This window comes from Stegodyphus dumicola, chromosome 10 (genome assembly GCF_044657685.1).
Source record: "Stegodyphus dumicola isolate Sdum_Otavi_A_Nest chromosome 10, ASM4465768v1".
Taxonomy (NCBI): domain Eukaryota; kingdom Metazoa; phylum Arthropoda; class Arachnida; order Araneae; family Eresidae; genus Stegodyphus; species Stegodyphus dumicola.
Window position 1 is genome coordinate 63,355,076 of NC_140777.1, and position 13,064 is coordinate 63,368,139.

Consider the following 13,064-nt stretch of genomic DNA (forward strand, 5'->3'; position numbering starts at 1 on the left):
TTCTTCCATTTAAAACTAAGCTGTTTGAAATGAATTTTACACCCAAAATTACTAATGAGAAAAAGTGTGACATTTGAACTACCCATCTGATGTCCGCACCTGCATTTTAGTAATGTAATTTTAGTCAAAAAAGGGCTGACATTACGTGAGTGTATAGGGTATTATTTTGACAGTGGGAAATCATGATTGTTTTGAAAAATACTGTTTAAAATCAGATGGCTGTTATTCGTAATTAGACTTGATGACATAGTAAATGATTAAATTTAGGCCAGATATATTTCATCAGGTAAGTGTAATGTTTAAGAGCATGTTAAGGATCTCGAATAATTTTTATATGCAAAATTTTCTTTTCTTTTTATTTCCTTGTACGAAGTAAAAAGGAAGTAATGTAATCGTGAAAATTTTCAGGCAGCATATTTCAACGAAAATATCCATTTTGACCACTATTGAATGCAATTTAACGATGTTTTTGTGTGACATCTGTACGTAAGGATAGAATAGAAGACTCTTTTCCTCCAAAAAAATTATAAAACTGCTTTAAAATGCATTCTACGTACATACATATTTCGCATAACTTGAAAACTAGTAGCATCAGAACGTTGGAAATTTTGTATATAGGACTGTTATAAAATGTAGATGTGCACCTTGTATTTTGGTTGCAATCGGCCACACCAAACGTGTATAAATCTATGTATCTATTTATATCCATTCTGTTACCCGGCTCAGTGATCTCAATTTCTTTACTCTTATATGTTTGTAAAGTGTGCATTTTTTGCTTTAAAAATGATTGAGCTATGTTGTTCTTTTCTTCCGGTTAAGGTTTTTGTGCCCGTAGTAAATCTGCAAGCAATATTTGTACAGTTATCAACAATTTAAAAGCTGTTTAAGTGCATTTAAGCCTAATTTTTAAATAACATGGCAGACATATGTGTTTAAGTTTGAAACAGCAGTATAGTAAATTTGTTGCCAATCTAGAGACTATGCTTCGCAACAACAAAGATAGAGCCTTCTTTTATTACTGCGAATTAAATCATGCTTAATCCATTCTGGAATTTATTAGAGAAAATAAGTGTTTAAGATTACTTCGTAATTTTTAATATAGATATTTTGAGTTTTTATGTATTTTTGTCTTGGTGGGAAGTAAGAACTGAATTGAATGAGAAATAGTGAATCGTCTGTGAACCGTCTATTTTAGAATCCACAAATAATACCAGATAAGGTATTTTTAAATGTATAAATGAAAACTTTAAAAGCAAAGGTTTAGAATATAAAAATTGCTTATCATTCTTCAGATAATGCTAGTAATATGATTAGAATGTTTAAAAATGTAGCATAATTTATCAGAATGCATAAACCAATATAATCATCCGAGGTGTCCATGCCACGTCTTGCATATAGCTGCAAAAAAGGCTACTGAAAAATTAATTGCCTCAGAAATCAAAATGTTAATAGATATATATATATTTATTTGATGAAAAGTTTAAAACAAAAGTACAGCTTCAAATTTTCAAAAAAGTTGCTCAACAAATTTTGGGACAGAATGCAAAATCTCATAAAATTTTGAAATACTGATATAAGAGATGGTTGTCGCTGTTAGAATCTACGCTGCTGGCCATTAAAATTGCAACACCAGGAAGGAATGATCTGACGAACGTCAAAGTCACATGAAAGGAAGAAGAGGTTGGCATATGCAAATAATTAATATTTCAGAGTATATAGATGACACAGGAGGGAGAAACGACATCTGTAGCACTGCATAAAAGAAAAATTGCATAGTGGATTTCTCATTTAGAAAGTGCTTTGTAAGGTTGGAGTTTGCTCATGATATCGTGTTATGCCTCGAACAAGAAGAGGAAATGCTTACCAGAAAGTTCCAAAATTCAATAGAGGCAGGATTGTTGCCAATCGAAAGTTTAGATTATCGTTCTGTGATGTCGCCGGTCGCACTGCTCGACACCCAACCACTGTCATGCAAATATGGAATCGATGAATTGCTGAGGGTCATACTGAACGGCATGCAGGATTTCAACGCCCTTCCATCACTAACGCCAGAGAGGACAGACGTATTGTGAGGTCAGCCTGCAAAACTGTACGACCACATCACGGAGCATTATTTAGGAAATGGGCATGCTTGCAGCACGCTCAGTATAAGCTTATAAGGTGCGTCGACATTTGCAGCAGCGTGGACTATCAGCAGGGTGACAATTTCTTCGGCTTTCCCTGACAATGCAGCATACAGAGAGATGGCGACTCTGATACACCAGACGTCAAAGCTGGGTACAAGAGTGGCACAATGTTGCCTTTTCAAACGAGTCCCAGTTCTACGTGCATATTTTGATAGGCCGTATACTTGTGTGGAGTGTCCGAGGAGACCGCACGTCACCTGCTTGTATTCGATATCGGCATAGGTGCCCTGCAACTTTTGTGATAGTTTGGGCAGCCATTGGGTACATGACATGCACATCTCTAGTTCAGATCGACGGTAATTTGAACGCAGATGGGTACATTTCTGACATGTTACACCTAATGGATAACAGTGATAACAGATAACAGTGAGAATGAAGGAAAGAGATTGCAAAACATTAAAAAAATGTTACAATCACCTACCACTAAATTGTACTTATTATTTTTTAAAAATACTTTGCCTTTGTTTATAACAGTAAATATTAATTTGCAACAACAAGCTCCTTATATACATAAATTGAAAAGAGAACTTGTTGAACTTTTAATGAATTTATTTGTTAGATTTGTAAAACCATCAGTAATTTCTAAAGAAGATTTTACTCTAACATTTCTTTCATTTCAAAAGTGTAGTAAACAAAAAGAAAATGAAAATTTAGTGATTGGTGCGGAAACAAGACTATATTTAAAAAATGCCAAGTTGAATGAAAGTGAAGTGAAATCATTTTTCAATTCTGTGCAAGCTTTTTTTGTAACTGCATGTTCATATATAATAGATAAATTTTCACTAAGTGATCCATTTCTAAAACATGCTGAAGTTGCTGACTTCAACTGCAGGACTGAAGTTTCATTTTCATCTGTTCTTTACATGATGAATACTTTTTCATCCATTATTGATGAAAAATATCATAATCAAGTAGAAATTGAATTTTCCATGTCTCAAGTAGATGATTTGAAAGAAATTGTAGATTGTTGATATAGCATGGGGAGATATTGCCAAATTAAAAAATATGAATGGGTGTAGTAAATACAAAGTATTGCCTATTATAATGCTTGCTGTATTAATAATAACTCATTCAAATGAAGCTAGCAAAAGAATTTAAAAAAGGGGGGAGAGAGAGATGGAATTTAGACCAAATTCGGGTCCTAAAACTCTTGAAGCAGTTTTGATTAAAAAAATAAATATGCAGGCAACTGTGTTATTAAAAAAAATTCTTAAAATCAGAACTTAAGCTTGCTAAGCATGCTACGTATAAATCTTTGCATTCATAAATTATTTGTTTAATATTTATATGTATTATTCTTGGTTATATAAATTTCTTAAAATTTTATTTTCCTGTGGAAATCAAATCCAGAATAAAGATATATGATATATGGATTCTGATTTTTTTCTATGATTAGTAGTGATTTAAAATACTTGCTTTACTCAAATATTAGTAGTAGATTTAGTGATTTACATGCTTGAGGAGTTAAATGAAAATTTCTAATCAAATATGCATATAATTTACAAGATATTTTTAATTATTCAGTTTTATACGTATGTGGATTTTAAATGTAATAAAATTGATTAAAATTAATGATTAATTAATTAATTGATGGTTAATTACAACGAACGTTAAAAGCGCATTTTCAAAGTTGTAAAAATTTCATTCGCATGTTGACTACTGACACGTTTTGCTGCAGGTTGGACTCTGTATATATAAATCTAATGCGTATCCTAAGTCACACTTTCGAGACATGAAAAACGCAAGTTGCATATTATCAATCTGTCCAGTAGAAAGGGAGGTATAGAACTGTCATTTTACTTTTCTTTTTTTTTTTTGCGCAGTGCACATCAGATATAAGGTAGGGCATTTTTATTCCTTTAACCCTGATAGACCATCATTGTACTTTCATCATTCTTTAGCAAAACTGCTTCAAATAGCCGAGTTTGTGATTTCCTTACTTTCATGCGGAATTTCTTTTTTTGATGTCTTCTTTACTGTGCCCACAGAACTTTTGTTTTTCATTTTATGTCTTAATAATTTTCCGTAGTCAAATTTCTACCTGAATTAATGATGAGAGCTTAGAGGACACATTACTACATTTTCAGGAAACTTTCAGTTTCACTTCTTTATATATCTTTTCGAAGATATGAAAAAGCATTGCACATAAACTTCAAGTCTACATCGACTAGCATACAGAATTATATATTAGATTTATCCGTTTTATTTGGCATATGCTGTATAAACTTACACCTGATTTTGGATGGAAATAACTGCTCATCTACAACTAGATTTTCTGTTGCTTAATAGGAAATAGCACAGTTTTGTATAATTTTATTTCAAATATCTGAAAAAAGTGCAAACTTGTCACTTTCTAAATGAGGAGTCCAGTTGACTTTGAGTCAAACCTTAGATATTTCATAATATCTCAAATGATAGTGAAACATTTTTTCTTAACAAAAAGAACCCCATTTATTATTCCACAAAAAATCATAATTCGTATCGTTTTATCGCCAACGCGTGAGACTGTGTATGGGAAATGCTAGGTATGCTCATTTAAAAATTATTTTGCGATATTGCTATTGAATTGAATTTTATGGTTTAAAGTGCAAAGAACGTGATATTTAATAAATAAAGGTAACACACAAAACATAAGGGGGGGGGGAAGTCCTTTTGGCGTAATAATGTATGTGGGAATCGACAAGGAAAAATTTTCTTTGTGTTAATAGAAAGTAAATTTATATCATCCTAATTTACATTCTTTTTGTTTTGAATTGTTTAGGAAGTTTTGGATCCTGAAAAAGGTTACATCAAAGATGATTCTATCATATTAGAAGTTAGTGTTACTGCAGATGCTCCTCATGGTGTGAGGTAAATATTGCCCATTTCTTTTTTTCAGTGGTAAAGCATTATTATAGACAAGGAAAGGAATTTTTATAGCATGTAAATTTCTGTAAGAAATAATATTATTTTGCAATAAACATTTGCTAAATTTAATTCTTATGACATGGAGTAGAAATTAAATTTTTCATTGCTCAGATACTCAACAATCTTTCTGTAGGTCTACATGAAGTAGAATACAGAGTCTAAACTCTAGACATTCAATAACTAGAATATTTTAATATCTGTATCACCAGCCAATAAATTAATAAATAAGAAAGGCCTCCCCTTTTAAAATCTAGGAACAGCGAATATACCATTGAGGCATCTTTGAATGTTGGTCAGGATATTTTAGGCTCTTTAGTGGCTGTTAATGAGGCAGGGCTGCCATTATGTACTTTTTTCTCCTCGGCACATTCTGCTGCCCATTACTTCTAAAATTATAAAAATTCAGCCATCTTCAATCTTTGCAGCTAGGTGCTCCTCTAAATTCTAAAATTTTTGTCGTCTCTTAATTATGACACCTGGTGCAGCTGCACTGTTTGAATCTGAATTTCACTTAGAATTTCCAAAATCACTGAAGTCATGACAGTTCAGGATTTCAAACTTAGTACTTTTATTAAATGAAAGATAACTTTTGATTTCTGTAAAGTGGTGGTGTCATTCGAGATAAATGCATAATAGGCTTACATGTAACTTTCATATTGCTGCGTTTTTTCCCATTGCCACATACATGTTTTATTGAAAATGGAGACAGTTCAATTTTATATCATTCTTGCTAATATATTTTATTTTGGAATAAAGTTGGCTTGAAATGTTAATGCTGAATTTCAACAAAATATGTATGAAAGCACTACAGTTGTTGCTTTATGGAACTTTAGTTACATACATACGTTTCATTTAAAATTGAAAATGGAGACAGATCAGTTTTATATCATTCTTGCTAATGAGTTTCATATTTTATCTTCTGGAATAAAGTTGACTTAAAATGTTAATGCTGAATTTCAACAAAAGATTTATAAAGGCAATAGTTATTGCTTTATAGATCCTTAGTAACATACGTATGTTTCATTTAAAATTGAAAATGGAGACTGATCAGTTATATATCGTTCTTGCTAACGAGTTTATAATTTATCTTCTGGAATAAAGTAGGCTTGAAATGTTAATGCTGAATTTCAATAAAAGATGTATCAAAGCACTACAGTTATTGCTTTATAGAAAACCTCAATATAATAAATTCATTTTTTAAAATGAAGATTTTAAATATTTTAAAATTACCTAAACATTCTCATCCCTCAAAATATTGTTTCATAATGAACTGATGGTGGATAGCATCTTGAAAGAAATCTTACTTTATGATTTCTGTTTTATGAATTCTTATTAACTCTTTAAAATAGTAATTAAGACACAATAACATGCCGGACAAATACTAATTCAGAAGTCGAACAACAAAAATCGGCGTTATATTTTCAAATTTTCACAGGACTAGTTTTAATGGTTTTACCGAACCACCATCGTCATCTGCAAAAGCGCAAATGAACGAGATAGTATATAATGATAAGATAAAAAAGCCTGGACAGAAATAAGCTAGTAGTGCCATCTGTTGATGAAACCAGAACTAAAAGATAATTTCTTTAAAGGCCGACGGTAAAGATGGATTGGAATTAGCATCGTTGACTAGAACAGAAAGATTTTTTTAAATGTGAAATGCCTCTAGAAAATCCACTTCTCCAATGGAAGAAGTTTTTTGAATAATTTTGGCAGCAGAAAAATTGAAAGTGTACCTGGAAGAATTTCTGATTCTTATTCTACGCATTTTCTTGATTAAGCTAAAAACCTTTTTAAAATGTTAAAAGTGAACATACATTGTTCATACACTTGTTTTTAAACAGTTTTCTTGAATAAAAATATAGGCACTTACTGTTTGTGTGAAAATTATATGATCCTTAAGGTGTTAAGAAAAAGTGATATGAAGATAGATATTTGATGAAACAGCTGTTAACTGTGAAAAAAGGGCTAATCATGCAGTTAAGATTAGTCTTGTGGAGTTTGAATTCATCAAAAGTGCGATTAAACTTCTGAAATCATTCCTGGTGAAGATATTATGATTTATAATTTAGTTAATAATTTTTGGACATCTTGCATTATTTTTGTACCATAAAAATCTTTATTTATTTTTTTCTGTTGAAAAGCAGAGATAGATTATTTTCTGATTAAAGTGTTGAAAAAAAAAAGTATGAGATTTATATTCGGAAACTAAGTACTGTTTTTTTTTTAAGTAAAACAATTTTTTCGAATCCAATTTTATTTTTAAATTAAATTACATGTCTTAAACTATTTTTCAATATAGTTTCCGCCAATGATCAAACACTTGTCATAGCGGGTGACCAGTTTTTGTATACCATCGTCAAAGAAACTTCCCGCCAGTTTCGATAACCACGACTCAACAGCATTTTTCGTGTCATTGTCAGATCCAAAGCGCTTGCCACCAAGCTCGCGCTTCATGTGCAGGAACAAGTGATAGTCGGATGGCGCCAAGTCCGGGCTGTATGGCGGGTGATCTAACTGCTCCCAATGAAATTGTCGAATTAACGATTGAGTGACACCAGCAGTTTGGGGCCGAGCAATGTCACGGAGCAACACAATTCCTTTACTGAGCATTCCTCTTCGTTTGTTTTGAATGGCACGCCTTAGTTTTGTTAAAGTCTCACAATATCGTGCCGCATTAATGGTTTCACCTCTGGGAAGAAATTCAGTAAGCAAAACACCTTTCCTATCCCAGAAGACAGTGCGCATGATTTTTTGTGATGACATTGTCACTTTGAACTTTTGTTTTTTCGGAGAACGAGTGTGTTTCCACTCCATCGATTGTTGTTTCGATTCTGGTGTGAAATGACACACCCAAGTTTAATCACCTGTCACAATTTGGTTTAAAAAGTTTTCTCCCTCATCACTGTACCGCGTGAGAAATGTCAGGGCACTACCAAGTTGCTTTGTTTTGTGAACATCAGTGAGCATTTTTGGAACCCATCGGGAACACAGTTTGCGATAATTCAAGCGGTCAGACACAATTTCGAACAAAACAGTACGTGAAATTTGTGGAAATGCCTCTGAAAGAGTTGTCATAGTGAAGCTGCTGTTCTCATGAATTGCTCCATCAACTTTCCTTACCAAATCATCGGTGACAACAGAAGGCCGATCACTCCGAGCCTCGTCGTGGACATTTGTTCGACCTGCATTAAACATTCTTACCCACTTTCTCACCATTCCATCACTTATCGCGTATTCACCGTAAACTTCTGTCACTTGACGATAAATTTCGACCGGTTTAACATTCCTCGCGTTCAAAAATTTAATCACGGCACGAATCTCACAGTCAGCGGGAGAACTAATTGTCTTAAACATTTTGAATGTACATAGCAAACTGAAAACACAACATAGAGCAACCAAAATGGCAACAATTGAAAGTCAGTGAACAAGAAAAACTAGTGCGCATGCGCGGGACGCCTACCACAGCGCTGTGACGGCGCTAGAATGAAATGGTACTTAGTTTCCAAATATGCTACGTAATTGGCTATTATCTCTTTGACCATGAAAGTTGGTTATTGTGGAATCAAAATTGGTAGAGATCCCACCAAAGTTGCAACAGTTGTTCTTCGGAACTCTGAGTCGTGTTCCTTTCTGAAACTTACTGAAACATTAGTTTTTCGGCACAATACACCAAATAGCCATTGCTGTGGAAGTATTTGACCCACATCATCTTAGCACTTTGTAAAATGGCTTTTTGTCGATTTATACCATTTTGTTAGTTCCTACGATTTTGTTTAGCACAAACTTCCTGCAGGTCCCAATCTGTTATTCTTTTGTTTTATCAGCCATATTCAGCTGACAATATCACGTCCATTAATGCATCCTTTTTTATGGTAGATCCTCATATCTTACGAGAGAAACCACTGCTTGCTGTTCTGTAAAAGGCTATCCCAAATTTTAATATATATATTCATAATGAAAGGAAAATTTACTGAAATAAAATTTAATTTATGTCCTTGTTTGTAAAAACAAAATGCTACTCATCGAGAATAGATCAAAGTTACATCAAACGAAAGCACAGTTGTTATGAGTGTATTTTGACTTCAGCCTTACCATTGCTGGCTTTAAATCACGCTGCTTGGCAACAATTTCATGATGGATGAAATAATCTAAGTACCTAAAGAACTTTTGGGAGACACTGTAAGTAGGCTGAAGATTTGTAAGTGTTACTTGAAATCTAATATTTTCAAAATTTGATTGTAATTAATTTTGATAAATTTTAAGTCATGTAAAAAATCACGTCAGAGCTTAAATTTCAGAAATGGAAGACACATCTGTTTTTGATGAAATCTTTGCTTTTAATATTTTGAGTTTAACTTTTCAAAACTAATGTATGTAATCTTTTAACATCACTCATTCACTTAATGAGAATATTAAGATTTATGTGTGTTTTTCAGCTGGGATTCTAAGAAACACACAGGTTACGTCGGTTTAAAGAATCAGGGTGCTACTTGTTATATGAACTCCTTATTACAAACTTTGTTCTTCACAAATAAACTAAGAAAAGTATGTTGATTCATCTTTTAATAAGTTTTTCCCCTTTTCTCTTCTATGTTATTTTCATCAAATTTAAAAAGTTTAATATTTGTAATTGAGCAGTTTTTAATTTTTGAAAAATATAGAGAATGTAAGAAATTTATAAAAAATTAATTTTTGAGAATGTTAATGTAAGCTAACAATTATAGCCTTAATTTTGAGGAAATTGGCATGTTGCTTTGCATGCCAATTTCCTCAAAATATTTTATTACAAATATTTTATGTATTGCTCACCTTTCTTTTCTTTCTTCTTGAAACATTTTAATAATCTTTTGAGAAGATTACTGAAAATGAAAGTCTGATATGTTTTTAATATTGATTTATTTTTATCTTTGGCTAAAAAAGGCTGTTTATCAGATACCAACTGAAAGTGATGATTCATCCCGGAGTGTAGCTTTGGCACTTCAACGAGTTTTCTACGAACTTCAGTTTTCAGACAAACCTGTTGGAACAAAAAAGTTAACAAAATCTTTTGGGTTAGTAATATGTGTTGTTTTTAAATATTTAATGTATGCTTAAATATATAGTGATTTTTTTTTACCTTAAAAAGTGTATATTGTTAACTTTAAAATTCATATTTTAAAATATGATCTGATTTCTCAAATATGTGAATATTTTCCGTTATGGTGTGAAAATATTACTCCAAAAGAAAAGCACTTCTCTTCTCCTATCCTAGCTGCCAACTCTCCCATTTGTTTCCGATGGCTTAGTAGATCACCAAATTCCTTGTTTTTTAACTTTTAGCCAGTATTTGTTTCCCTGCAATAAATATCTGGTTGTAACTAAAGTTTTCTGCTGAAAAACATTCTTTATAAAGTTAGAAAAAAAATATGATAGTAGTATTTTTAGTTCGGCCCAGAAACGTTGTAGCCACGCTTTGAAAAACAAATCAACCCTATTTCAGACGTCATGTGCAGAATGGAAGATAACACCAGCAAGATCTAGCTGTAGTTGTGAAATAAGGTAAAATTCCAAAGGAGCATGTTGGAGCTGTATGGTGGGTGTGGAAAAATATCTCATTCGAGTCTGTACAGAGTTCAGCTGGTGAATGCGGACATATGTGGTCTTGCATTATCTTGATGGAACATTACCTTTTTGCGCCAGAACTCAGTTCGACGTTTTTCTTTGATAGCAGCACCAATAGGGACTAGCATCACACTGTATACCTTACTGTCGAGGGTTTTCCTTTTTCCAGATACTCTTTGTTGAAAATACCATGGCAATCCCACCAGATATAAAGCATGGTTTTTTTTAGTCAAATTGTGCTTTGCATCGCTGTCAGCGGGGCCACTGGGTGTAGACAGAAGCGCTCTATTCACCCTGTATTGTTGAAGTAAATCTACGATCCGATCCTTTTTATCCTTGTGTTAATCTTCGAGCAGATTAATGCAAGCCCAAACACATCTGTTCTTATCTGCTTGAGTCGGCTGACGCAGCACCCAGCGATTGAACTTGTACATCAAGTTTATACAATGCATAATGTAACTAATGGACATGGCACTAACGTCTGATTCCTTAGGAATCTCTCAAGTGGTTGCATACTGATTTTTTTCACACTACATAAAATTAAATTCAACAGCAAAATCACCAAATATATAAAACAGCATATCTTTAAAATTTCCAATATGTAGTCCAATATGCTAGAGATAAAAATGTTTTATTTTGTGCCGTGTTGTCATAGCTTGCTTTCAGATCGTTGAGTTTGTTAATCAGAAATTCATTAAAGTTTTAAAAAATGCGAAATTTAAAATTTAGCCTTTCAGGTGCACATGTGTGGGTGGAGGACTAAGTTATTCAAAATTTGATGGCCCTAGTTACTGTCATTTTTTCACAATGTGAGAAACATAAATGCATTTCAATTCTTCATTATTTAATTTCTTTAAAATTATACCAGGCAATAATATCTGGTGGCAACAGTTTGAAAAGTGATACAGGCATTATAGTGGACAACACAAAATCCCATTTCAAGATCAATAGCCAATTCGGGCTAAATGCCTTTTCAATCAAATAAAAATATTGAATTTAATTAAATTCTTCCCCTGCTTGTGGTTTTCTCTGTGTAAAAGTATAAGAAATGTTAAAATTGAAATGAAGCAAAGAACATGAAACTTTAAATATACACTTAAATATCAATATATTTGACATCAGAACTGAATTACAAATAGTTCATTTAAAGTGAATTAAAATCATTCAAAATTAAAATCAAAGCTTCCTGTTTCTAACATTGCAAAGTTGGAAACGGCACCTTTCTAGTTATTTATGCAGCGAAATCTCAGTTCACTAATTTAATCCATTTCTAATGCTTCTTTTTAAACCAAATCAATTTTATCCATAGGAATTAGTGTAAAACGTGTTAGTCTATATTTAGACCGCATATAATTTTTTTTTAAGGTTTATAAATTCATAAGCCAAAACCAGTGGAAATCATTAAATATAAAACAAAAATGATAAGCACACTATTAAACAAATAAAATAAGCAAAAACTTAATTTTACTGTATCTGCATAAAGGAGAGTGGTCTGAGTAATTGGAAAATGATGAAGATGCTGTCGTTTGGGCAATTCAATCCCTTTCATAAAAAAATCATGTAAGGTCCTTGGTTTATCTTTTCCTTATCTGTAAGTATGGTTAACTCTGTTTGGAACTCACCGAGCTTCTGTTTCAAAGTTTGCCCAGTATGATTTGTCGTTAATCTTTATATTAAAATGTTTCCAAAGAAGGGACATGCCATTGTTATTAAACATGCTTATGCTGGAAATTGCTACTTCTTTATGAGGTAATACTATTATTTGAAAACTTTGCATGTTAACCCATTTTATCCAAATTTCACAGATTAGAGGAAATCAGATCCTTTTTTCTTTCTTCCTCTTTGGAATGTATTTCATCTGCAATCATGTTTTGTTGCTGCTTCTGAAATTGATTAGTTCTTTTTTGTTGAGTTTATTTTTATGATTTTTTATTAACTTCTTCGTTCAACATCTCCCATTCTACTGGACCAATTGATGAAATTCAGTTTGCATTTTTCATGTCTCGAAAGTGCGACTTAGGATATGTATTATATTTATATATAGCATTGTTCTAAAATAGGTATTTTGACACAAAATCAGACTGTTTCTGAAGTAACAAGCCAATTTTTTTTCGTATTTTGATTCTACATCTCAAATTATGCCGCACTGCCAAGTTTTGTAAAAATCGCACCACAAGTACTTTTTAAAAAATCCTCCTCAATGCTAATTGAATTTGGTATATATTTATTAGTCTCTCTTATTAAACTTATTTGATTTTCCCTTCATATTTCGAAATTTAGGTTCAAATAATAATTTGCCCATTTTTTATGATTTATTTTTTAAATTTGAATTATTTAAAGTTTTTTTGGAAATTTTTTTTTAATTGT

General features: G+C 32.2%; 1 protein-coding gene across 4 annotated transcripts in view; it reads left to right on the forward strand.

Moving 5' to 3' along the window:
• LOC118189049 (ubiquitin C-terminal hydrolase 7-like) overlaps positions 1 to 13,064 on the forward strand; it is a 166,462-nt gene that overhangs the window by 31,986 nt on the left and 121,412 nt on the right. For all 4 annotated transcript variants that reach the window (XM_085824998.1, XM_085824999.1, XM_085824996.1 and 1 more), the window contains exons 7-9: positions 4,948 to 5,036; positions 9,533 to 9,641; positions 10,017 to 10,147. In XM_085824998.1, the coding sequence (XP_085681124.1) occupies positions 4,948 to 5,036; positions 9,533 to 9,641; positions 10,017 to 10,147 (329 nt within the window). The remainder of the gene's footprint in view (positions 1 to 4,947; positions 5,037 to 9,532; positions 9,642 to 10,016; positions 10,148 to 13,064) is intronic.